General features: G+C 28.0%; 1 protein-coding gene across 1 annotated transcript in view; it reads left to right on the forward strand.

The window, feature by feature from the left end:
- The window catches only part of LOC107450611 (gamma-aminobutyric acid receptor subunit beta), a 481,963-nt gene that overhangs the window by 51,628 nt on the left and 402,571 nt on the right, over positions 1 to 27,764 (forward strand). The window contains exon 2 of the mRNA XM_071187317.1: positions 21,370 to 21,437. Coding sequence (XP_071043418.1) covers positions 21,396 to 21,437 — 42 coding nt within the window. The 5' untranslated portion in view covers positions 21,370 to 21,395. The remainder of the gene's footprint in view (positions 1 to 21,369; positions 21,438 to 27,764) is intronic.

The following is a 27,764-nucleotide window of genomic DNA, read 5'->3' on the forward strand; positions in this document are numbered from 1 at the left end:
GGACTTGAATCCTATCGAGCACGTTTGGGATGCTCTAGGGAGGCGTGTATCTGCCATCAATCCGCCCCCTCAGACCCTTGCCACGCTTGCAACTGCTTTACAAGAGCAATGGCTCTCACTTCCTATTGAACTGATAGACCGCATAATTGAAAGCATCACACATCGCTGTTTGTGCTGTATTGCTTCTAGAGGCAATCATATTCCATATTAAAGGTACTTTTTCTATTGCAAACCGATACTTCCAATTTGTTTATTTTATACATGTGCTAATTTCTATACTACTATTAATGTCTGATAATTTCTTTTTATGTTGTTTAATACCTTACTATGTGTTGTATATTGTGGGTAAGTTTCATAAAATTCCATGTGTAATTTCTTGAGTTATCGCGATTTTTGTGAATTTTCCTTAATTTATGATAAGGAGTGTATAATAACAGGGCTACATCCCTGTTATCTTTGGTGTATTCATCTTAAGGAATGCAGTCAAAACCATAATAAGTTATCAAAAGGTTTATTAAAAGTTATGCTGGTGGTTAGAACAGCTCACATCCGCCCTCCACAAGGGAGGGGGAGCGGACAAGACTCCGGATGGTTCCGGCAGATGTTTATTGGAACATGTTATTCAGCAAGAGACATGCGAAAACAATCTGTCTCGCATTAAATAGTACAGATATTGGTGTAATTAGGCTATAGTCGTACATGCCATTGTAACTCTACGCATTATGAAAAATCATTTAATGCTTCCTAATATGGAAGTGAAAGAGGGACGATTCTAAAAATAACTCCTTCTTTGAAATATAAATCTAATTATAATTAAATGGTATGTTTTCTGCGTTGAATTCCCAAAGTAGAATATCTCTACTCTTACTCTTTAACAAAGACATTTTATGAAACCGAAGGAGTTTTAATTCTTTTATTAATACAAAAGTATTTATAATTTTTGCATTACATCCCCCCAAAAAAAGATTTTGGTAAGCCAAAAAAAAAATTTAGAAAACTTTAAATTTATAAAACTTTAAATTTATAAACTTTAGGTTGGTACGACTGTTCCTTTTCCCTACTACAAATAAAATTTTTTCAATTATATGTAAAAAAAAACAACAATTACTTACAATGACAAACATAAAAACATGATAATGCAATTTTTCTGTTTAGTAACTTAACAGAAAGAAAAATTAAACATATTTATATAACTATTCTACTAAAACTAACGCAAAAATATACAAAACTTTTATGCAAATGAACTGGACAACATGTGTCATTTATTCAGAATTTAAGATTCTGTGTGGTTAAAGGGGTTATTTACTTGATGAAAATCTTTATTCCCCGTTATAATGGAGGAAAACAGAATTTCATGAAGCAGAGGGAAATTGAGAGATCCAGTTTGGACATATACAAAAATAGTTTATAATATTTTTCTCACTTTGAGAAAAAAAAAGTTAAACTTTCATCGCCCTCACATCTAAATGATGTAGGGGTAAACATCTCCAAACGCGAATCGGATCTCTCAGAAAAAGAGGTTATACTTCTTCCGTTGAAGAAAGTAAAAAAAATTCTTTTGTTTTAGACACATTCATGATTTAAGTTCAACATTTGTGTTTTGTGATATTTCTTATGCCTTGATATATGCACTTTTTCAAACTTTTGTTTACTTAAATTTCTTTTTATTCATTTTGTAATCAGTTTCTTAGTCATTCTTTCTTTTTACTATTTTTCCTTTTATTTTTTGTTTTTGTTACCCTTTACATATTTTTTCGTCGATATTAACCTGATAATGAACGCATTCATTACCTAGATCTATCTTCGAATCATTTGAAATTTTTGGACATTCTTTCTTTTTATTTTTACTAAAACATTTTTAACTTTTTCGATGCTTACTTTTACTGAAACATCTTTAACTTTTATTTTTTCGATGTTTACTTTTATTGAAACATCTTTTTCATTATTTTTAGCCTTAACATTTTGAGAATTTTGCTGTCTAATGTGCAAAGATAAGTTGTCACTTTTAGAATTAGCAGAGATGATCAGTCTCTTACCAAATAGAGTAACAGCTGGCCCGACACAATCAATAAACAAACAAAAATCCCTGCAAGTCCACAACCCTACTAAAGCATATGGTAAATCAGTATCAAGTATAAAAACTTAGCTGAGTTAAAAATTGAGCCTATCGTAATAAGGGAAACTCACAAATTTTGTTAAGTGTTAACTGTCCTTTTGTTTGGGTAAGATACAAGTTTTCACATTTTTTAAATAGGAATATTTAGTTTTGACCAAGTCCGAAAAAGTGAAAGAATTACAAATTTCTTTAAGTTTATTTGAAAATTCTACATCGTTAGGTTCAAAAGAAAGTTCTGAAAAATTTAGAATTTTGCGTGGTTAAATCTAGACAAATCATTGGGAAACAAAAGTTTAAATAATAACTTAATTTTGTTTGCCGTAAATAGTTTAATTGACTTTCAAAAGCATTTTAAATGCACTATAAAAACAATATTATATCATAACTTAAAAAACAAAACAAAACAATATAAACACTAGAAATGCAATCTAATCATTAATAATATACTATTGAATTAATTCATAATAAAAAGTTTGATATTAAAGTTGATTCATAATAAAATTAGATTGAGCAAGGCTCAAATCTAATTTTAATAAAATATGAACAACCTATAACTCTCCGACGTCGACCTTCACCAATTTGTTGAAGAGAAAAAAAATAAATTAATGGCATTTTTACCTTCACCCTAAACACTATAGTAAAAGAAAATTATAAATTCTACTAATCAATAAATCATAGAAACTGTAACACATAAAACACTAAATATGAAAATAATTTTTCGAAACACTTTTTATGACAATCAAATCGCTGAAAATAAAAACTTACCAAGAAAAAAAAAATCAACAGTAAATACAATCAATGTATAAAAAATAATTTTTTCAATTGAAACATCAAGTATGAGAAAAAATATTTAAAGTCATTATCTATGATTTTTGTTAAGAGTACTTTTTTTTTCATCAATCAATAAAAATAAAAGAAATTATTTTATGAGAACTGCAAAAAAGTAGCAAAAGGATACCAGAAAAAATTCGAACCAGTCCAAGAAGACATTCCGAAAAGTTGATAGGAAAAAAACTTTGTTTCGTCGATTCCAAAACACATTTTGAAAATCACAACATTAGATGAAAGTTGTTCGTTTCTTTGTCAAGAGGAATCATAAATTAACACCGATAGTGAAGGAGAATTTGAAGCTTATATTTCTTTGAGTTCTGAGTAGGAGGGTGGGAATGTCGAACATCTAAGTAGATCATCGTAAACCATTCGGGGTGTGAGAACAATTATTCATCGACGATAAAATGCTACGAATTCAAGAAGGGATGAGGTTTCAAATCGAAAACTTTTAACGTCTATCAGGAGTCCAATGCAGATTTTCTCTTTTGTTGAAGAAGGGAGACAAATATCGAATTCTTTCCTTCTATGCTTTTTTCCCCCGGTGGATGATGGGATGGGGAAAACTAGCAGTCACAGCCAGTCTCTGCTAAGCTTAGTTTCTGAGATAGAAATGCGTAAGTTTCCTCCAAAGGGATTTCTCAGCGATCCTGCTTGGCTTATAATAACAGGGCTACATCCCTGTTATCATTGGTGTATTCATCTTAAGAAATGCAGTCAAAACCATAATAAGTAATCAAAAGGTTTATTAAAAGTTATGCTGGTGGTTAGAACAGTTTACATCCGCCCTCCACAAGGGAAGGGGAGTGGACAAGACTCCGGATGGTTCCGGCAGATGTTTATTGGAACATGTTATTCAGCAAGAGACATGCGAAAGCAATCTGTCTCGCATTACATAGTACAGATATTGGTGTAATTAGGTCCCAGTCGTACATACCTTTGTAACTCTACGCATTATAGAAAATCATTTAATGCTTCCGAATATGGAAGTGAAAGAGTGACAAGATTCTGAAAATTACTCCTCCTTTGAAATATAAATCTAATTATAATTCAATGGTATGTTTTCAGCCTTGAATTCCCAAAATAGAATATCTCTACTCTTACTCTTTAACAAAGACATTTTATGAAACCGAAAGAGTTTTAATTCTTCTATTAATACAAAAGTATTTATAATTTTTGTATTACATATATATATATACATATATATGTAAAATGATGCAGTCGAACCGAGCAGGGCAACAGACACAGGATTTTAATGAAATCAGATGTATTTTATTTAGATCATGTTATATGGAAGACCAGCGAATAATGATGTTAACTCCATTCAGGATCAGTCTTTCTGGTAGGGAAAATCTTGCAAATAATCCGAAAATGTCTCTATTTAGAGAAGAAAGGGAAATCTTAGAAATTACTATTGGTTGATAAACTTGCTCGAGTGATTCCCACGGCTTAAAAGGGAAAAAATATCTTTATTTAAATTTATGCATAGTTGGGCCAAAAATAGATTTAGAAACAGGATGTAGCTTTTAAAAGTGTGAGAAAGTACTTCGATTTGAATAATTAATTAGTAATAAAGTAGGAGTTGCTTTATAGCAAAGAAACTAACATAAAAAGATTAATAGAAGCTTTTTATGTTACACACACACACACATATATATAAATATATATATATATATATAAACCGAAGAGCCATTACATTATAACCACCCTGCTAATAACATGTAAGACCACCTTTAGCCCTCAAAACTGCTAGCACATGCCGTGGCATTGATTCCACAGGGTGCTGATAGGTAGTCTGAGGTATCTGGTACCAAGCGCTCAGCAACTGGTCCTGCAATTCCCTCACATTGCGAGGGGGTAGTGTGGCAGCACGAATTTGGTATTCCAAGTAGGACCACAAATGTTCTATTGGATTAAGGTCAGGTGAATTTGGGGGCCAAGACATGACTTGAAAGTCACTGGAATTTTCCTCGACGATTCGACCCTTATGACGCGGTGTTAGTTGTATGACGTTCAAACCACATAACTTTGATTTCAACTGATATAAAGTCCAAAAAATATTTTTCTTAAATGGTCATTTTATTTGTGTAAATTGAAAAATGAGCAAATGAATTACGGCCCGAAAAAATATAATGCTCTTAATATGAATCCACGCCTAAACGCTGGGTTCAGCGATTTTACTGTCTTTTGCCTAACTAGCAGATGAATTTTTTTCTTGCAAGAAAACCCTCCATTGCATGAATACTATATTTTGACAACAGAAAATGTCCTCCTAATGTCATCTCTTAAAAATAAAAACTAAATACTTACTATATAGGTGAAAAGAATACTGTAAATATGAATAGTATTCACGCGAACGTGTTTGCAAACGATATTACAGAATCGAAGCACTGTCACTTACTACAATAGAACGAAATGTGACGTAGGCTTAGCAGATTAGATGATAAGGAATTTTTCTACAAGAGGTTGCAGGCATTTCTTTAAAACGATATTTCTGTCCGCAATGCTTTGCCACAACAATTACTCATTCTTGTGTTAGTTGAAGAGCTACAAGTTAGTACCTGGCGCATCAGATAGCCTCTAATTGATAAAATTAAGTCCCTAAAGTATGCCTTTTAACATCACAAGGTACAATATAAATCCAACCCTAGCAATGAGAAATTCGAAAATATAATTTGTAGATGTTTTGTTGTGACTTTCATGTATCGCGGATGTGCTAATACCCAACATGTGATGGAACACTTTAAAGCATGTTGTGTGGTAATATTTATATTCATGTCAATTGTTTATTTTTGCATTATTTGCGCTATTGCGAAAGAGAAATCTGTAATACATTATAATATTATATTGTCAATATAATATTATAATTACATTATAATATTATATTGTCAGTGTGTTAATAAAAAAACGATCAAAAAATTATAAATCAGTAAAAGCTTTTACGTATTGTTTTTTCAACAATATTCAACAGTTAAAAATCATTTACTTTTAAATAATATCAATTTCATATGAGGGTCAAATTGACCCTCAATGGCGGTTTTAGGTAAGCCCAATATCCGGCTTCTCTAGTAATAAATTTTATAACTGCATTCGATGTGATTTATTACCAATTCTAATAACGTAACTAGATCTTTGCATTGAAAAGATTTAAATTTTCAGCATCATCAGTTTTGAAAAAAAATTTCTGTTCAGTATACAATTTCTAATGAGTTTTGTGTATTTTGCAGCATTTACAAATTTTAAGAATGTAATAATTTTATTTCTCATAATTTTTAATCTATTATTTAATCATTTTGATAGGAATTATTAGGTCTTATGACATCATTATAAAAAGATACTGCTAGAATTATTATTCAGATAAACTAGTTTATATTTCTTATGCTGAAAAAAAAGTATTTTCAAAATTACCAGAATATGGTACATTTTATTCTGCTGCTGGTTCTATGGGAGCACCAAAAAGCACGGTAAGTTTTACCGAAGTACTTTGGCAAAAAATAAAATTAGCAATAAAATTTTGTTTTCATAAATATGAGTAAAAATTTGGTGAATATGGTAATTTTATCATGATACTTTAGAGCATGGCATAAAAACCATTTATACGGTTAAATTTATTTTTACTAAATGTATAGTAATAAGAATTATAATTTTGAAAACCAGAATTTTCGGTAGACTGTTGCCATATAGATGGATTCCGTTACCATATGGATGGTTTAATACCATATATTTTGGACTTATTATTGAAACTATGTTTCTTTTTAACAGAAAAGTGTTTACCATGCATTAATTTCATTATTTTTGTATTTTGTTAAGCGTGTTATACTCAACCTGATAGTTACAATAATTTACATTTATTTACAAAATTCATTTATTATTTTTGTCCATGCATTTTATAACTTAAAAGGCAAAAATATGTGCATTACTGCTCCTTATTTCCATTTTCTTTACCCTCGATATTTAAGTGTATTATTCACAAACGCGATTTTTTAAAAGTACTTAAAATAATTAATTTATCCAAAATTAAGCACAAAAATGTTGTGTAAAAATGTTTAAATTGTTTAGCTAACATCATATTATGAAAATACACATGAGACTAAAATATTATTTGGCTGTCTTAAATTACTTAATTAGACGTTTGCATCCGGGATCAATATTATAAGCTGAAATCATTTGGATGTGATTCAACTCGATTGGAATAACATTGGATGCAACACATCAGCCTGTATTTTGCTCCGTGCCGTAAGATAATGTTTCAGTCAAGGATTATATTCGTGAAAGAGCTAAATGTTACGTTTTTGTAAAATTAACTCAAGAAAAAATGGGTGCTTTGTAAATAAATAAGCGATATTCTGTTATTATTGTTATTATTTTGTAAAAGCCAAACGAAGAAAATTTAAGAATTTCAACAAGCACAATTAGTAAAATTAAGCTAAAGATTTAAAACCATAAGAAATTGTCACGTCAAAAACTTTATTTATGTTTTCCATTGTCAGTTCTCTAGGATCGTGCAGCTAAATTTAATGCCAAAATATTTATTTCCTATACTGCAGGTGTATCTGATAAAGTTAAAATCATATTCTGGTCATTGAACTTTCATAATAAGTTTAAATTAGATAAATTACCCACTAAACCTCGAATAAAAGCACTAATCAGGTTCAAAAATTAAAATAAAAATGCTTGTAACGTCACTTTAGAAGCTAAAAAAAAGAAATATGTGAAAGAAATAGATGCAAAAAGATTCGCAAATTTTCACGGATTTGAAAAGCAGTCGAACAATTATGATCACAGTATCATATTTTCTTCTTTTAATAAAGATACGACTGAAATAAAAATTTTAATCAATCGTGGTTTCACAATAAAAGGTGTTGCTTAATGACTTTAAGTGCCTCATATTTATTCCTTAGTAAATTGAATACAACAAATATAATACATAAAAAAATAACAATCGAACTTCAAAATATGTTATATTTTGAGGGCGGCTTCATTCTATTTTTAAAATGTGATGGGAATTATAATAGGCAGTTCAATTTTTCAATTCATCATGTTTCTCAATTTGAGGCAGTTTTATATTTAAAGCAAAAAAGTGTTTTTACAAATAAAAATTTGAAAAAGAGTACAATAATTTATTACTTATAGAAATGCTGCAGTTAATATATTGCGCGTTTTATTTCAAGTAGTTAGATATTTTTAAGAACATATACAACTATATCATTAGTGAGATCCTGTATAGCTTTAAACAAATCTAAGTTTCATATATGGCTAACTTATACTGACTCATAAATTTATGTATAATTCATATATGTTTAAGTAAATTTAAAATATTCAAATAAACCTGAATAACGTAGGAAGTAATATCGTTGTGTTTGAATTTGTAAAATAAATGTAATATTACATGGCGAAATGTAAAATTTGAGTGAAATTGGTCAAATAGTTCCTGAGCTTTTTTAAAATTAGATTTCTCAGGAACTATTCGACCAATTTTGTTCACATTTTGCAATTTACCGAGCAAAATTTTATTCTTCAAAATTATATAAAAAACTGAATACCTCACAAGTCAAAACAATTTTGAGTATCATTAAATAAAATAATAAAAAATTAATAAATATCTACTGAAAGTTATTTTTTTGCATAAAATTATCTTTGGATAAATGCATTTTATTATTGTTTGCAAAAAGTGTTAAATTTGCATTAAAAAAAATTCGATATATGGCAAAATACGCAAGAAGTAAAATTAAAATTGAAGGGTCTACTCTTTTGTCCTCTTTGCTGACCAAACTATTATGACTTATTCCCCATAAAAACTGATACCCTCTATTTTTTGGGGTCAGTTATTCGAATCTTTCGAAAAAAAGTATGTTTTATTCTGAGAAAGTGCATTTTTGTGACAGATTTCGTAATTTTAAATATCTTAGTAACTAATTAATTAGCATATCTTATTATATAGGGAATAATACTGAATAAGTAAAAAACGAAGTAAATTATGTACCACTTTTAAATCACATCACACAATAAACTGAGGTGACATAGGAAACCTCTTAATTTCGTGTCAGACCTACTCTAGCTTTCCAAAGTGCCGGGAACAAGTTTTAAGATCCCATGCGTCCATCTAATGTTTCAGGCCCAAAATCTTTTTATTCTCTTCTTGCGGTCATAATTACACCAGAAACTTTCTCAGATGAATAATTTGAACACAAATAACAGTTCTCCCAGTGCACTAACCATATACGCGATAATATTTACCTCTATATGTTTGCATATTGGTATCCCATGACATTGGTCATCTGAGAGCAATGGTTTAAAGGTCAAACGCAAAAAAGAAAACTTGACAACAAAAAAGTTATAAATTAGCTGACTTTCTTTACATTTTTAACAAAAAATTTTTTTTTTTGAAAATGTTATGATTTTAAAGTCCCCTTAAATGCTATACAAATACATACATGTTCCACTTCACTCTGAATTTCCATTATAGCTTTCTAACTTATTCTATTTGCGGCTATATATTTTGCCTCTTTATTTTTTATAATTCTTTTACTGCACCAAGTATTTTTCTACTGACCAGAGGTTTTCAATAAAAAATCTTTTTAAAAAAATATATATTTTATTCTCTGATTATTTTAGATTAATGATCATTTAGATAATAAGAGATTAAGAAAGATTATTTCCTCAGCCCAATATAAAATGTATGGGTAAATAAATAAATGTAATTTCAAGATAAGGTAAGTTAGGGTTAGTTTCTTTTTTAGAAATTCCTTTACAATTACTTTCTAATAGTTATAAAGATGAATTGTACTAATATTGTGACAAAGTATATGCTTTCTTTTTCATTTCCTTTCTTTAAATGTAATTCCAACTAAAAAAATACTGTAATTCGTGTTTTTGTTTCATTTATATGTCTATAAATCGAAAATATTGATTTCCCAATGAAAAACAAAACTAAACTGTGAAACAATTTAAAATGATGAAATTAAAGTATTAGCTTTGTGCAGTATATGATAAAAAATAGATCAGTACAATTTACGTCAACAGTACAAAGACAAATAAACAATACATTTGACAAACTAAGTTACATAAAACAATTATTTTATGTCCTCTCATGTTGCTTTTTTCTTTAACTTTAGATGAAAGCAAGATTAATCTGAGCCCTTTGAGTTCAATAATTCAACTTTACTATACATCAGAATTTTCCATATATATTGCACTTAAATAAATTTTTAGCGTCTTCTTATTGACATTGAATTAACTATCTCTATAATATCGTAAATAAATATTAAAATAATAGTATAAATTCAAACTCATACTTAGACTTTTTTTTATAAATAAATGAATAAATAATATATAGTATTAAATTTACTTATAAAAATAAACCAAATTCTAATAACTAATAGATTTATTACTTTTCTCAAAGGAAAAAAAAAATTAAAATTTAATATACCAACTTAAAACTTTGCTTTCTCATTAACCTTTTCCATTTCTTATTAGAAACGGTATACTCTTTTTCCCGAAGTTTTAAATTAAAAATTTTCAGCATTTTTGCTTTTAAAAACAATTTGTTGTTCTATTGGAAAACGCAGTCACGCCTTTATCTTTAACATAAGAATACGAAAAACATGTTAGTTTACAAAGTTTCTTCACTTTGTTTTGTTATTTTTCATTTGTAAGGAAGTACAAAAGATAATATTTAAACTTGCTTTCCTTTTTTCGATTTTTCATTACAAGTTTAGTGAATATATTTATGAAAAAAAAAACTTGTAACACATCAGTAATTCCACTACAAAAAGTTTTTATTAGTGTTCTTGCAAAACTATCTTGTTCAGATTCTTAAATTTAACGATGGTTTACACGCAAATATTTTGCCCCCAAAAGATACTGTTTTATCACGAAAACTACTTAAGAAATGAGTTAAAGAAAAAGTAATTCAAATGCGAAGAAAGTACTACAGTAGAGGAAAAATGTTTTTTCTTGATAAGAGAGAAGGACTTTCTATAATGATTTATTCTTCATAAACATTAAAATATGCAAAAGTCAATTTTACTAAATCGAATTTCAAGTAATAAAAATAAAAAATAAAATGGAATAGAAACTGTGTTCAGGAAATTGTTTAAAATATCAAGAAGCTTTTTTTTTGTTAAGAGGATATACTAATTAGATAATTAATTTTTATTAACCAAAATATGTTTTTTTTCACGTTAAAAATTTATCTTAAAAATCATGAAAAAAGAAATTATTTACTGCGTGCAGTGCAGACCACATTGACACCATCATGTCGGTCTGTCCTTACTGTGGCCCACCTAATATGGTGCCCCTAAATGAGTGGCTAGCAAAGATGTCTGTATGACGAAAAATCATTCTCCAGGTGAGAATTGGGAAATGCAAAAGACAAAAAAACAACGTTTACGAGTTTATGCGAATACACGTAAAAACAATGCGTAGATAAATTTTTAATTACTATGAAAAACGGAAATTTAATATCTAAAATGTTTAATAATTTTTTTTTCCTCGTTAGACATTCGAGGCAAAATTTATATGTGGCAGTGAACTTTTCAGTTCCCGATTAATGTGACAGGATAATTTAACTTAAGATAAGTAATTAGTTTTTTTCCGTAAAACATAAGCAATTAACAACTACGAAATACTGAGAAGATAATATTTTCTTTTGTTACGTAAAAATGTTTTTTTATAAATTATAAATTTTGTTATAACTACCTAAATATTAAAATCCACTATGAAGTTTTTTTTTTAGATCAAAGTATAAAATTACTTTTATAAGGTTATTTTATATTTACAAATATATATAAAAAAACGAGAGTCAAGTTTATATCAATTAAGGTTTAAGGTTAAATGAACACAAAAATTTAATAATTTAGAATTAAGAAAAAAATCAGCCCTAAGAACTAAATATGAAGTAAAAAGTACTAGAATTAAAATTTATAAAAAGAGTGCCAACATTTCATTCATAGTTTTTTAGCAAATATTGCATTTAATAAGTTTGAAAATTTGAAAATCAGAAATGAAGTAAAAATATGTACCGTATGCAAAATATTAGGAAGACCACCCTAAATATCTTTTGATTCAATGATTGGATCTTCACGTTCTAGGACTCAATCTGAATTATTCAAGGAGGTGATCTCAAATTTGCAATGCTGACGATATTTTAAGTGAATTAGAGCAGACGGCATTTCAAGTTACGAAATCAGATTGAGTAACGAAATCTGCACTTTTCTAAATAAAAGTAGATTTTTTTTTCGCATTTCATCATATCTTGAGAACAGAGAATTGAAAAGTTTTGTGCACCACCAAAAAATTTGTTTTTCCAATGATAATTCTAGGCAAAATATAACTTTTAATTCATACAAAACAAATGAAATAAAATAAAAATATGACCACCGAAGCCGACGTCTTCAGGGGGTACCGGCCCCGGTAGCCATTAAAAACAAAACCATTTCTATTTGAGGGAGAAGCAAAAGCTTAAAATATCTCCCTCAGTACCCCGATGGTTTTGTATAGAGGTCCAGGAAAAACAAGATACATTCAAAAGAATAAACAAATTACGAAAAGAAAATCAATAAAAATCATCAGAAAATTAAAAACTCACAGTCACAGGTCAAGAATAAACTTCAAAAGCCAGTGGAGGAAAAGAAAACACTAAAAACAACGCCCCCTATAATAATGCGCAGTAGAAGTTTAAAAATGAAATGAAAAAGGTCAGGAGAAGAAGATACGTAGATAAATTAATAGAATGCTTAACTGGGGCTGCTCAGTTAAGACTAGAATTGCGCCCTGTTAGAAGAAAAAATATACAAAAACTTAAAAACCATCAATCATTTATTTTGCGTATATTTGGATTAATATTGATAATGTTTGCACCACAAAGATTTATTTTTAGGAAAAAATAATGACAAATATTCAATAGCATACGAAACGCTTTGTATTAAAGTATATGTATTGTGTTAAAATATTTTTAAGTTTCTTTAACCTGTAATTTAAAAATAAAATATTAATTTGTATAAAATTTTAAATTTAATTTTACAACTTATGAAAATGTTAACGGGGAGATTGTCAATAGGTAAAAATCATTTAAAAGAATAAACATCGAATTGATATTTAATTGAAAAAAGCAAACGATTTTAAATCAAGCATGAACCACTGATACCGCCATTATTTTTTAATCGTCAGGACTTATTTTATTTATTTTGTTTTTCAAGGAGAGGCTGAAATTTAGGAAGTTGATGCTCTGACTTAAAATTGCACCTATAATTGTCCGTAAAAGATATGTTACAAGAGTAAATTTCATTGAGTTGTGTTGAATCCGTTGCAAACGATACTATAGGCTTTTGCTTTGTTCTACTTACATTAAATGTTATTTCTTTGCTGCTGATTTTTGATAAAGTTTAGTTACTTAGTTTGTATTATTTGGTGAAAAAGACGAGCAACTGGTTACTCTCTGCCTGTTCCTTAAAAATTCTTGCCCTTTTTGTCATTGTTTGTTTGAATATATTCTTTGGCGAGTAAATCTTATAATATTTGCAGCAACAATGATGTTACCGCAAATTGAATTTTTCAAAAAAAGTGATCACTTTTGTTGAATGTTATATTTAAACTCGAAGAAGTTTTGATCATTTTAAGGTTTGGTTAATAGTCATTGTATTCCTGTGATTTTAAGAAGTTTTGAGCTTTCGCAGTGGTTATTTCAAGAACAGAAAGGGATTTCTCAAATTCGTAAGTTCCGTTTTGTTCCATGGCGCAACAAATAGGGAAAAATCATACGAATGAGGTTAGTCCCACTTCTTTTGCTCTTTTGCATGTAAGCTCTTATATTAGAGTGTAAATTCAAAATTTGTGATTAGTTTAAGTAGATTAAGTTACTGTTTTAAGATTGTTGATGAAATAAAATTAACATGCTTTGAGTTAACTTTCCATTTTTTTAAGTCCATTTAATTTCTTTGTAAAAAGATTCTTTCATTTTCTTATATTTTTGGGTGTTATGCAAAATCTATGCAAAATCTATCTATGTCAATATTAATTAATTTTGAAAATATTTTCTTAGTTTTCTCTTCATTTTTATAAGGCACACCAATCAACAAACTATTTTATTGTTTTTGTTTTCTAATTCAAATTAATTGATTTTGTAAAGTAATTAATTTTTTCTGCAATTTTTTTTAATATTATAGGCTTCTTTCTTACAAGAAATTTATGAATTTACTAGAAAAAAATACATGAATTTTTGAACATTTAAGAAGTTAAAATATTTTAATTAAAAATCTTGTTTTTTTTTTAATAGCAAATGGATACTGGGGTCTTCCCAAATTATTTTAATTATTCAATTCATAATTTTCATTATGCACGACTAATTATTTAATTATTATAAATAAATAAATTTTGGGATTATTATTACTATTTTTTTTCAAAATGAACTAGGCTCATTAGAATACTTTAACAAATAATTTTTAAATATTATAAACCTATCTATCCTTGTAAACCCAAATAACTGTTTGAAATTTGTATATTTTTACAAACAGTTTTTAGAAAGTTAAATATGGTAGCTTTTTATAAATACTAATGTCTTGTTAAAATTTATTAATATTTTTTATTTCTTATTTTTATTCTGATGCAGCATAGCTACGTAGCTACGTAGCATATTTCAGAAATAAATATGTGTAGTAACACTTAAAATCTAAACTATTCTTAATATACCTTCAAGTTGGAAAGGTTTTGAAATAAAATAAATGCTCAAAACGCATTAAGAAGAAAGTTTAAGTAATATTTATGTAATTAATACTCACTTTTGAATTTCATTCGTCACTATTTGATGTCACCCAGACGTCAACATGCGACCACATTGAGACATCTAGTTGTCGCTGCAACCTCACCATGTGACGAAATTGTGACCGATTCACGCCTCACCATAGCCACGGTGTGTCGAAAATATGACACATTTTAGTCTCAATAGGGTCACCAAGGGACGAAGATGTGACATACTGACGTCTCAGCTGGGTTACCATGTGACAACTGGGTTACCATGCGACAAAGATGTGACTTATTCATGTTTCAACAGAGTCACGATTTGACGAACTTGTGACGTTTACCTCTCAATGTGGTCATCGCGTGACTATGTGAGACGTGAATATGTCATATTCTTGTCACACGATGACACCACTGCGACAATTAAGTGTCTCATTGTGGTCTCATGCTGACGTCTGAATGGCGTCAAAATGTGAATGTCCTCAAAGTTGGGCATAGTGACCTTCAAAATCTCACTCATCAAAGAGGTCAGATGTGACTTCACAAATGAAACGTCATGAGGGTCTCATTTTTGTTTCAATTTGGTCACCGTGCTATCTGAGATGTTTCACTCTTAGTTTCCCGGTACACTGAAAAAGATTGTCAATAATTCGGATATCAATAGGAAGCTATATCAATAATTTGGATATCAAAGTTGTTTGATAATTTTAATTCCTTATTCAGCATTTGTGATTTATTATTTCTTTTCGCTATTTTCCTGTCTTTAGTTTAATAATTTGTGTTCTCTGAAATGAAAATGTTTGACAAGGGTTCTTATAAAATAGATTATGCGCATTGATTATCATAAACCTAATATGATGAACATCATATTATTTAAATTATTATCTTTCTACTTTAGATGACATGATTTCGTAAAGTAGACATCTATTGTCTGAACTGAGAAGCTTATTTCAGAGCGTATTTAAATTATTCCTTCTTAATTCAAATAAGTTGTTCATAGTTGTTAAAAAAATTATAATGTAACTGTAAACTTTTTTGCTTTCGTATTAAATGATACAGCAGTTTAAAAAAGTTTGTACAATGCGTCTGAAGTACTTATAAAGTGACTGTCGCATTAATTAATTTTCACAAAAACGCATACTTACTAATCAATAGTTTATGCTTAAAAAGTAGAATATTTTATTGTACTTTTAAAGTTAAACACCTAATAAAAGCTTTACTGAAATATTTAAAACGGCGTTTTCCTATTCTATAAGGGATAATATGAAAAGTCTAATTAAAAAGTCTGTCTTCTACATGATACATATTTCGTTTAGTACGTAAACAAAAGTAATTAAAATATCCGACTAATTTTGACAACTGGTTTTTAGATATTAATATAAAATTTAAAATAAAAATTAGTTTATTTATTTTATTAAGCGTTAAAACTTATAAAACTAGCAAAAAATTAACATTATTATTTTCTTTTTATAAAGCCATTTTCAAGTAAAAATAAGGCATTTTTTTGCATATACGCTATACACTGTAAAGAAATTTCAATCATCTGAAACAAAATGAAAAAAAATTCCTTTGTGGATTTTATTTAGAAGGCTATCAATTATGTTATGAACTATTGTCTTAAAATCAAGTGCATATACTACTGAGTTAGGGATCAATGTAACTTTTTTAAAATTTCTGCATTTGTCTTAGCGAAAAAACATGCATAAAAATGAAATTCAACTTTTTTCTCTTAGTTTGTAGTTAAGAACATGTGTGCTATAATCATAAAAACTCATGGAAAGTGGTAAATAATTATTTTAAAAAGAACATGATATATCGTATTTAAGATGGCGTAAGATGTGAAAAAAAATCGCATTTTGAGATAGCAATTTTAATAGCTTAAAATCATTAGTCTATCCACTGTTATCCCCTAGCACAAACACTGCTATAACTTGGAGAACAAACAAAAATAATTAAGCAAAATAAGTAATAAGAAAGTTAAGAGCACAGTAAGTACAAATTTATCATAAACTCAATTTTATAAATTTATAATAAACTCAATTTTATAAATTTATAGTAAACACAATTTTATAAATTTATAATAAACTCAATTTTGTAAAAATATAATAAACTCAATTTCATAAATTTATAATAAACTCAATTTTATAAATTTAAAATAAACTCAATTTTGTAAATTTATAATAAATTTAGAAAAAAACGAAAATTTGTCCCAAATCATGTTCTTGCACTAGTCAGATACCGTAAGACTATTTTAAACCCTATTTGCAAACTTTAGTACTATTTGCTAATGTAAACTCCAAACTATTTTCAATTTAATTTAGTTTGTAAATATTTCGATGAACAGCGAATCCACAACATTAAATTATGGTATTAATTCGAGAAAAATATTTCTATTCTTTTCAAACTCCTTTCTAATTAACCAGTTAACCAATTTTCCCTAAGCTCAATTTGAAAATTTATGTTTTCTGATTCCACAAAATTAACTTAAACGATGCAAGATCTTATAAATAGAAAATTACCATTTATAAACATTACAAACTTATTTTAGAATGAGAAGATTTAAAAGGAAACTCAAAGCAATTTTTTCGGGGGCATGACCACAGTTACATATTTTTTCTCTCAGTGTCCGTTTTTCTTTAATTTTTATTTAATTTAATTTATTTATTTATTTTTGTTTCTTCCAGAAAGCTTAGCAAATTTTAAATTTTTTAAGAGTAATTTAAAATTTATATCCACTGTAGTTTATATATTGTTTTCTTTCATTGAGTAATTCAACTTCAACTTAAAATGCAAATTTCACCTGAAATAACGTAATGATATGTTACAAACTTCATTTTAGTCAGATAAAGAATGCGTATTAATCTAATTCTGATCCTGACCTAAATGGTAAGAAAGAAAGTTTTTGAGTTACGGTTCATTACATGGAAAAGCTTAAAACACTCCTGTTATTTTTACTGTTTCTTATCAATGATGCATTTACAACAAGAAATAAACTTCAAGTCGAAAGCAGTATATAGGCTAGTAGTATAAACAGCAGTCAGAAATAAACTTCATCAAGGTTGGAAATCAATTACTTCAAAAAATATAAATTTTATAAAATGGATTATTTAAGGTAAAATAGGAAGGAAGGAATTTTTTTCACAAAATTATTCCCACAATTAAAGTATTTTATATCCAACAATAGACATTTGAGGAAAAAACTCAAATATTAATTTAAAAATTTGCATTAAATAGCAGAAAAATTAACTATTCATGCTTTGTATTAAAATATATTTTTAAAAGTTGAATTTATTACACAACTTTTCCAAAAAAAGTGTGTGGAAACTAAGATTGTATGCCACTTTTGTTCTGCATTATGACATTTATTTTAATCACTTCATCAAAATAAAATTAACGATGTAACCTTAGATATTCTCTCAATCGCTCTTGCTGAATGACAGATAATTTCTTTTGAATAATTAAAAGCTAATCGGCCTCGTTCTTTTAAGAAACAGTAAATATTGAATTATACGTCTCATTCCTGCTATTACGTATTAATATATGACGGAAATAATTTTTTAAAAAAAGTGTCACTTTTAGGCTAAACCTAATTTTTAGGCAACAAAAGTAATATTATTTTTAAGTAATAATCGTATTTGATTTTTAAAATGTCAAACCAATGAAATAATTATAAATAGGAGCTGAAATGGTTAGAAGCAATGATATAGTAAAAAGCTGAAATAGTTCGAGGAAATGAAATGGTTAGAAGTTAAAATGGTTAAAAGCAATTAAAAATTATCTGGTTAAAAACTTCATTAGCTGCAAAAATATATAAACAGGAAACAACAGTCGACCAGTTTCAGGATTTGCTCGACGTGAATGAGAAACAACGAAAGTGATTTGAAATATATCACAAAAAATTGCTAACGGAAAATAAAAAAATGAAGGTGAGAAACAAAACTAGAAATAAACTCAGTAGCCGGGAGAGAAAAAATAAGAAAGGCAGAACAAGAAAACCCACAGTGACCGAGAGAGGCAAATCAGGGTTAAATGCATTTTCATGCGCTATGGAGAGGTGATGAGGAACTAATGTTGGAGCTTGAAACGTGTTGACTGTTAATATTTATTTATTTTTGAAGTGAATGAAGTTTTTAATCAGGTAATAACTTACCTCTTAATTTTCTAGAGATTATTTATTTAATCAATACAATAGTTAGAAGCTGAACTGGTTTCATGCATCAAAATGGTTAGAAGCCTTGTAAAATTAAGTACTTATTCACTTTCGGTGTTGTTAATATAATTATTTTGAAAAGTCGCTGTAACTGGTAATTCAAATCAGGTAAAATTTGAAGTTTCCTCTCTTAACCTATGCGCCCTTATTTCTGACAAACCTTTAATTTCAATACGAAATACCAATCGTAGTCGATAACTCCAAATTGGAACTTAGTAAATCTTTGACATTGCGAACAAATAAAATTTTTCGTATTTTATTGCAATATTTTTCCTTCAATGTATTTAAAATAGTTCTTCAATTAATGAGAATTAAAAGTAGGCAAGGTTTCAAATATTCCCTTTCACCCAATGCTCCAATTTTTTCACAACCTCTGAATTTCAATGTAAAACTAGACGGGATCTTGAACTAAAAATCAAGATGTCCGAAGAAAAATTTTTATAATCTCTGGAATTGTGATTTTTTTTTCGAATTTTATTGCAGTTTTTAAATGTTTTATTAGTTGATTTTCGAAATAATTTTTCAATTTGCTTATAGAAAACTGTAACCTTTGCGAATTAAATATGGTCATAATGGATGAAAATATCTAAATATTTTCTTAAATGGATCCAATGTTAAGAAATGGCGCCTGTCTCGTAATACTAGTTCCATCGAAATAACTTATGTTTACAACTAAAACAAGAGGTAAACCACAGCGTCAGATCCAAATCATCCGGTCTCATTTCCTTCAGGTTTTTTTTTTCCATGACAGAAGCATTTTATTTTCTTTCGACGAAGCAAAAAGGTGGGAAATCAGTTGATCCAGCAACGTTGTTGTGAAATGGTGCATAGCAGACTGCATGACAGAAAAAAGTGAGAAGGTAGCTGACAAATGCTAAAATAATAATGAAAATAAATAAATAAATAAAATAGAAAGTGCTCTTTTACCAGGTAGAAAAACATAGCTTCATGCCACGTGACACTACGTCGTAGTGATTGAGTGGAGATAGCAATCGTTTTATCAAATTTAGTCTCATAGCAATGGAAGATGTCATTTTGCTAATGGACGCGGGATTGGTCGACAAAATAATGTGGTCTACGTGACCAGCACGATATGAGGTGATGTGATTTACCCACCCTAGGAAGCTTGATAAGGTTTTATGTACTTAGATCCTGGAAGAAATATATTTTTTTAGAGCTGATCTGTAACTTTTAAACAGAAGTATATTTGCAAAAAATAACTATAAATGTTACATAAACTAATAAGCTGGATTTGCAACAAATAAATAAATATTTTGTAGATATTATAGTTATTATTTAATTTATCAAAGAAAATTATAAAAAATAAAATTAATGAATATCATTTTTATTTCAATTACTACAATAATAATAATAATAATAATAGTAATAATATTTTAACAATAATAATTTTTAATAATAATATTATTTATAATATTTTACTTAATGCTACAAGAGTGTTTACGATGCGTTTATGAAATGGCAATCATACAATGAATTAATCTTTCTGCAAACTAAGATTGATAGTTCAATCACTTTTCCTTTATATTAACTTTTAAACTATTGTACTACATAATTTTAAAACGAAATGAGAAATTAAATAGCAGGTTCGTATCAATGATTTAAAAATAATGTGGCGAACAAAAATCTAATTCTCTCGCTAGCAGTTAAAGTAACAAAAGTTTTAATTGGAAAATAAATGTTAAAGTACATCATAACAGAGTCCTGCATAATACTGTCAATTTAAAAATATTTGCCTTGTGTAAAATTTAAGAAAAAAAGAGAAATGCAAAGTTGAAATTCAATATTTGGTTAAATCAGTCTTTGTCAAAATCTTATTAAATTTGACGGGTCTCTATTAAATTAATGAATAATGAAATCTGGTAAATATTACCAAAAAAGTAGATTTCAAATTTCAGTCATTGAATTTTGCAATATTATTGTTTCTGCATTTTTTTGAAATTTGCGAATTTTAAGTAAGATTTATGTAAATCATATTATATTATTATACTATCTATTAGTGAATTCTTCCAGATATAGATTAAGGGAAAGTAGATTTAAATGCTTCCATTGAATTACTTCTTTGAAAACTTTTAAAAAATCTCAAGATAAGAAAAATAATAAAAAATATCTTGTTTTTCGTCACCCTCATTTTTATATAAATAAATTATAGAAAATTCAGAGTAGTTTTAAAACTCGAATTATAGTTATCACTAATTCATCACCATTACTAATCTATAGAACCATTAAGAAGAAATAAAATTTAATCAACAGATCAAAAATCTTAACAGGGATTTTTGTTTACTTAACTGGAAAAATATTCAGAACTCCAGCTTTTTAATAGACGTAATTGATATTTCGAAAATAAAAATGCGAATATCTGTAATGCAAATTTTTATACAAACTAACAAAATGTAACTTAATTCTGTTTAAATGAAAGCAAAATTTAAGCAACCTTAAATTATATTTATTTTCGTTTCAGGACTTCCAGTAAACGTAGGAGTAACTATGTATATTCTTAGTATAAGCTCTGTTAATGAAGTACAAATGGTAAGTAAATTGCATTTAAAAGATTATCTTTTTTTGCAAATTTTGCAACTTATTTTGTCACTGAATTTCTAAGCATTTAGCATAAACTGTGTTATAATCTGAAATACATTTTTGCATAGTAAAACTTACTTTACTTACTTTAAAGCTTTAATTTATATTTATCTTCCTTTACTCTCGTTTCGTACGCAGCGATTAAAATCTTACCATCTATCACAAAAGATTAAACTACAATATTGATATTTCTTACTTTAAACAGATTCAAAGGGCTTGAGATCAAAAGTTCGTAGTTTACAGATTTAAAATACAAGCAAAACTATTTTTCTGATTTTGTCTAATCCAGTCAAAATATTGAGATACAAAAAGTTGTTCTGAAGTACTTTAAAATAGATTCTTTAGATTTCCCAATATATTTGCATTGCCTACACAATTTACGTCATTCGATTAAACTTCATTGCCTAAAACTGTCTGTTTCTTTTCATACAACTAAAGTTTTAATATTGCCTTTAAAACTTCGGTTGCATCTTCAGAAATATAAGTTTTAATTATCCAATGTCATTTCTGAAAAGAGACAATTCAAAAAGGATTCTAGTTACGTGACTTTTAAAAGCATGTTAAATAAGATGAATCGATTTCAAGTAAAATTACTATTATTTACAAGTATTACAGTAAAAATCAATTGCATTTTAATGATTTGTTGAAGAGCATAAAAGAGGAGAAATGAAGTTCGGATTTCATCGTATTTTAACAAAACTTTCATTGCTTAATCTTGATTATTAAAATATGAAATCAATAAATGTATGTTATGGAAGAAGATAAATCTAGCTTTACAAATATGTTTAAAAAATTAATATTAAGAAAAACACGAACGATAAAAATAAATACGAATCGCTAATTAGAAATATTTTGAAATATTCACGGTAAGAATTGAATGTACCAGAAAATTTGGTTTTAAAAGTTATAATTCTTCTTATCACACATTTAGTAAGTCATACAAACTGCAGTTTATTTAACCGAATAAATGGTTTTTATGCCATGCTCTGATGTATTACGATAATATTACCAAATTTTATGTAATTTACTAATTTTTTTCATATTATAAAGTGTGATTTTTGGTTAATTTTACCAAAATCATTCCCAAAGCGCTTCGGGAAAAATCACTGAGCTTATTGAAACTCACATATAACCAGAAATACGATAAATTTTACCCAATTCGAGTTTCAACCATTATTCTTTTCATCTGTGTAGGTTTTACTGCATTAGCTCTATTTTCAGTTTAAAATTGAAATTTTGCTATTAATATTTGCGTTCTGACAGCTGTAGAATTCCTACAATTTCAAATCCAACAGATGTGGTAACTAAACATAGTTTATATCACTTTTGAAAAGAAAAATTAAAAAAAATTGTTTACCTAGGAAAAACTAGTAAAACGAAAGGAACAGAAATTACGGAAAATATCTGAGGAGTACAGATTTTTTAAAGAAAAAATAGCTAGCACGAAGGCAAAAATAGTGTTTACAAATCATAGAAAATCAGTTGACTGTTCAAAGCTCTTAAAACATGAAATGAGATATTTAAGAAATGTAGTCAAATTACACAGCCAATTTTCTAATTCATGCAATTATAAAAGTTTAATTGTTTTATATTTAAAAAATACAACGTGAGAAAACGAGATTATTAAAAAGAAACGATTGTATATATATCTTCTTATCTATCATTATTATATCTCCGATATTTTATTTTTTTAACAGCGAAAAAAAGGGTATCTTATGATAGCTATATTTTATTTTCCTTTTAAAAAACTGTTTTGTGACGTCACAGTGGAAGAAATCATGAATAAGCAAACACTTGTTCTTTAGGGTTATGTTCTAAGCATTAATATTTACTAGACGTATTTTAGACTAAATTGTTGATGCTCGATAACTTCGTATTTTAGTTTTTTCTCCTATCTCGTACCATTTTTGAGATAGGAACTCTTACTCTGAAGTTTTTCCCAAGGAGGCTCTGAAAATGATACCTTGTATCAAAAAACCTAGGCACTATGCACCTAAATATGTAACAATGCGCTGCGCCCTGTGTATTTGTAACAATGTAACGTGGAGGAGAGTGATGACGAAATAGAAAAAAAAAACTGTTTCATGGAAACTGTATTTAATTTTTCTGCAGAGTATGCATAAAAGTTGAAGAAATTGCTAACACAGTTTGAATTATTTTGATCCAAATTGTTAGATAAAGTAATATTTTTTAACCGCTTAAATTCCAAACTAAAAAAAGTAGACGAAATAACTTGAAATTTGATAAATTCACTACGAAACAGCATCTAAATACAATAAAAACGAAGAGGGTTTTTTAACGATGTTTCAATTTTAGAACATAGGCGTTTTTTACTAACTGAGATCGTTTCAATTGTGTTCTTATCTTCGGTTGGTGCAAAATGACATCCACTTAGAAGTCCATGAAAATGTAATATATAATTTTGGGAAATCTGTTAATAGTTTAAACTTTCCTTCATAGATAAATGATTATGTGCTGACGAGAAATTTTATATATTCTTCATGAAAAGTTTGTAAAATACGTCAAGAGATGTAAGATTCATACTCTTATTATATTTTTATGATATTAAAATTGCTTCTGGCTGTTTCAAATCTGCTGACTCATGAAATTGTACTTTCTTTTTAGGTTTTATAATTGGGTTTTCCCTTTTCTGCTTTTCATTTGTACTTGACTTTATGATCTTATTTTCCATTTCATCTTCTTTATTTAGCATCTTATTATTACCATTTTTTGATTTTTCATGTCATCTTGCTTTTAAAAAAATATAATCTACGGACAAAAAGTGGAATAATAAGCTCTATGTTACTTTAACCTGTGTTTTCAGTTTCCATTAAAAATCATGGAACATCTATCTTTAGCTGAAATATATCTTGTTCTTCCAAATCTGAATCAAAAAACGTTTCTATGAAGGCCATTGTTTGTTGTATTGTTATGTATCTCTTTGCCATGGTGTTTAAAGCTAGATGCTTAAAGCTATTTGTAAATAAGACACATAAAAAATTACATACTTTTCTTTAGCTCACTGGGTAACAACAAATTTATCACGGAATGTAAAATAAATCACACGAATCAAAAAAGAGACACTATCAATAGCAATAATCTATTCAGTACCATTGTTGAAAATACATTGAAAAACACCTTTGATATAAAATTTAGTTCTATCATTGTCAAATAATAACAAAAAGTATAACAACCCTCTCGAATCTATCATCTTAAAAAAAGAATTCTTTTCAATGGTTATATCTTCAACAAAGTATAAAAACACTGAGCATCAAAGATGGCGTATCTTTCCTTACTTTCGAAGTATTCTGTCACTACAAATTCATTCATTTGCAGTCACCTGCAAATTCATTTCAAAAGAAGTTGAACCTTAAGCACATTCAACCTGTTTTTCATCATTATTTACTATTCATAAGTGTTTTGATATCAATTCAATTGAAACGCACCAATCGTAACTCATTAACCACTTGAAATCTAATAATATAACCATTGAAACGTTGAAAAGAAGGTAAATAAATGTAGTAATATAAAACCAATATGAAGCACCTCGAAGTATGGAATTGCTTTTGAATGTCATTTGTTTTCAGAACATCAATGCGTCGAAAATGAATTATGTCCACTGTATTTGCTTTTTAAAAATTGCAGACCTTTCTGCGCTGCAAAAGATATGAAGCATCTGTTAAGCGGGAGCTTCAAATTGAAAGGCATAAGAGTTTGATAATCTTCAAGGCATGTCGGAAAGTACGTAACGTTTTATTGTGCAGTTACTGCAGAAGTAGTGTTGCAGCTCCGCGCTCACATGTCTGCGGTTGATTGCTTGTCCACTAACACCATTACAGCAGGATTACGTTGCCTTTACATGTGTCATGCGATTCAAAATCTTTAAGACGGTTGTCAATATCACCAACTGAGAAGTGCGTTCTGTACTACGGTTTTTGAAAGCAATGTGTTAAGCCTGTTGAAATTAAAAGTTAACTTCTAGAGACTATGAGTAAAATTTAATGACAGATGGAATGATGAGAAAGTGGGCTGGAGAATGTAGGATAATTAAGTGATGGTCACACCAATGTTAATGACGAATCACTGAGTGGGCAGTTTTCTATTGTCAATAATGTCGTGGCTGAAAAACTGAATTTAGAATAAGAATATTTTGTGATAAGTTACCGCCAATTTTAACAACTGTTTTGTATGAGATGATCACAAATCAACAATAAAGGGATAAACGGTGTTCAACAGTGGCTGTCATAAATGGTGACATCTTTCCTTGAAAAATGTCACAATGTTTCCATGTCAATTTTTTGCACTGACAAATATCTGAAAAACTTTGTCACTTTGTTCAAAAATAGTTACCAAAATACTCTTTCGTGTGAAAATAAATTTTGTTTTGAAAATGTATTTTTTATGCTTGTTTTTACAAAACGGTTCTTACTTTCCGGGCACGTTTCGTATCCAAAAAATTCGTTGTGCTTATAAGCTCTGATTCAATTATAAAGAAGTTTAAATAAAAATAAAAAAAATTTAAATAAAATTTAACACTAAATCCTCTTAAAAGTTTTATTCGTCTTTTAATTTTTTTAATTCTGTACCTTTTATTCAAAATGGTCACCTCTAGACTACACATAAGCTTTAAGTATTGTGGACAAATCGTCAGTTGAGACACGCACTACTTACATGGGAATTTCCATTGTTGTTTTTCTTACAAAATGTTCCAGGCTTTTAAAATTGGAATGCCGTTTTTGGTAGATCTTCAGTTCCGATACTAACCACAATTTATAGTCGGATGGATCTTAAGCCGTACTTCTAGAATGCCAATGTTTGTTTTCAATAGAGTCCCTCTCAACTACAGTAAGGCAGTCTTTGTCTATGGTGCAGAAGGTGGTTGTGTGTCGAAATGTTTAAGAGTCTTAAAAATCTCCAAAGACCTTTTCCTTTTTTGGTGCAGCGAAATAACAGCTGCATGATTCTGTTCAACTTTCATTCTACTGCTTTAATGCTCTGACTGGCTTAGAACGAAATATGTGAAAGAATTTAATGTTTTTAGAAAGGTTGTCAACTATACTGGTTAAATTTGAAATTATCTGTTGCGCGTTCAAATTTTTGTTTCAGAACTTATGGCACGACTGGAGAAATAGGGTTCAGTATAAAAGATAGTCAGTACAGAGTATGGTTTAAAACAATGTTTAAGAGTCGTCTTTTTACAAGTGAGAGTATTTAAATAAATAAAATTAATAAATTATTAATTTAATAAATAAATTAATTAAATAGATTAAATAAGTTTTTCATTCAAAATCATTTCAAGATTTTGTTTTTAAGATTAATTGATGTATTTCAAGTTTTTGAATATAGTACAATTTTTCATTTCTCATAAAAATAAAATTTTAATCAACCTAAATTCTTTATAACAAAATATACTAAATCTAATAAGCATCTCTTACTTATTTAATTGTCTCAATAGCATTAATTCTTTTGCTACCATTGCTTTAACTATACATTTTTGCTTTAATTGAGGTGCTTAAAAATTTAAATTGACTCATGTTTCTTTTTAAAAAACAATTTTTCTAACAAATTCTCACTTATCAGTAAAATTAAGACGATATTTAAAATGAAATAAATATTTACTATTCAATAAAAAATTGTTTCGCAATATAATATTAACGAATCATTTAACATTAATTTTCATATTTATGAAAATGTTTTGAAATTGCTTAGTTACACCTGGAAATTTTTTATATGTTTATGAATCGCAATTGTAATTAATTATATTTAGCATGAATTCAGGCATATTAATTTTTTTATTTAATCACAGTCACAGGTTTTAAGCTAAAATAAGTATCTTCAAAAAACAATATATAATTAAAAAAAAAGTCTTTCATTAAAAAATGAATTTAAATTTAAAGTAAAAAAAAAATATTCTGAAGTTTTGAGAAAGATTTTTCTTGTTTTCAAATTGCCTAAATATGATACCGAAATTTGAAATTAGAAAATAACAATAAAAGGAATGGCTTGTCTTTTAACTGCCGTTTTTAATACTCCATTGAATGTTTGAATCAGAATAAGTATATTGTTTATGTACAGTAAGTAAATTGAAAAAATTTATTACGTAAAAAAAAAAAATTCAAACAATTGAACGAATTAAGTTTTAAGATTTTCACTGCAAATAAGCTGATTAATTAGTGCAAATGATGTTTTAAATTGCAAAATCAGGTACATAGAAGTACTTTCTATGAATAAAGAGGCCTTTTTCTTTTTTGACGGGATTTGGATTCTTGACGCACA

This window comes from Parasteatoda tepidariorum, chromosome X1, assembly GCF_043381705.1.
Source record: "Parasteatoda tepidariorum isolate YZ-2023 chromosome X1, CAS_Ptep_4.0, whole genome shotgun sequence".
NCBI classification, from domain to species: domain Eukaryota; kingdom Metazoa; phylum Arthropoda; class Arachnida; order Araneae; family Theridiidae; genus Parasteatoda; species Parasteatoda tepidariorum.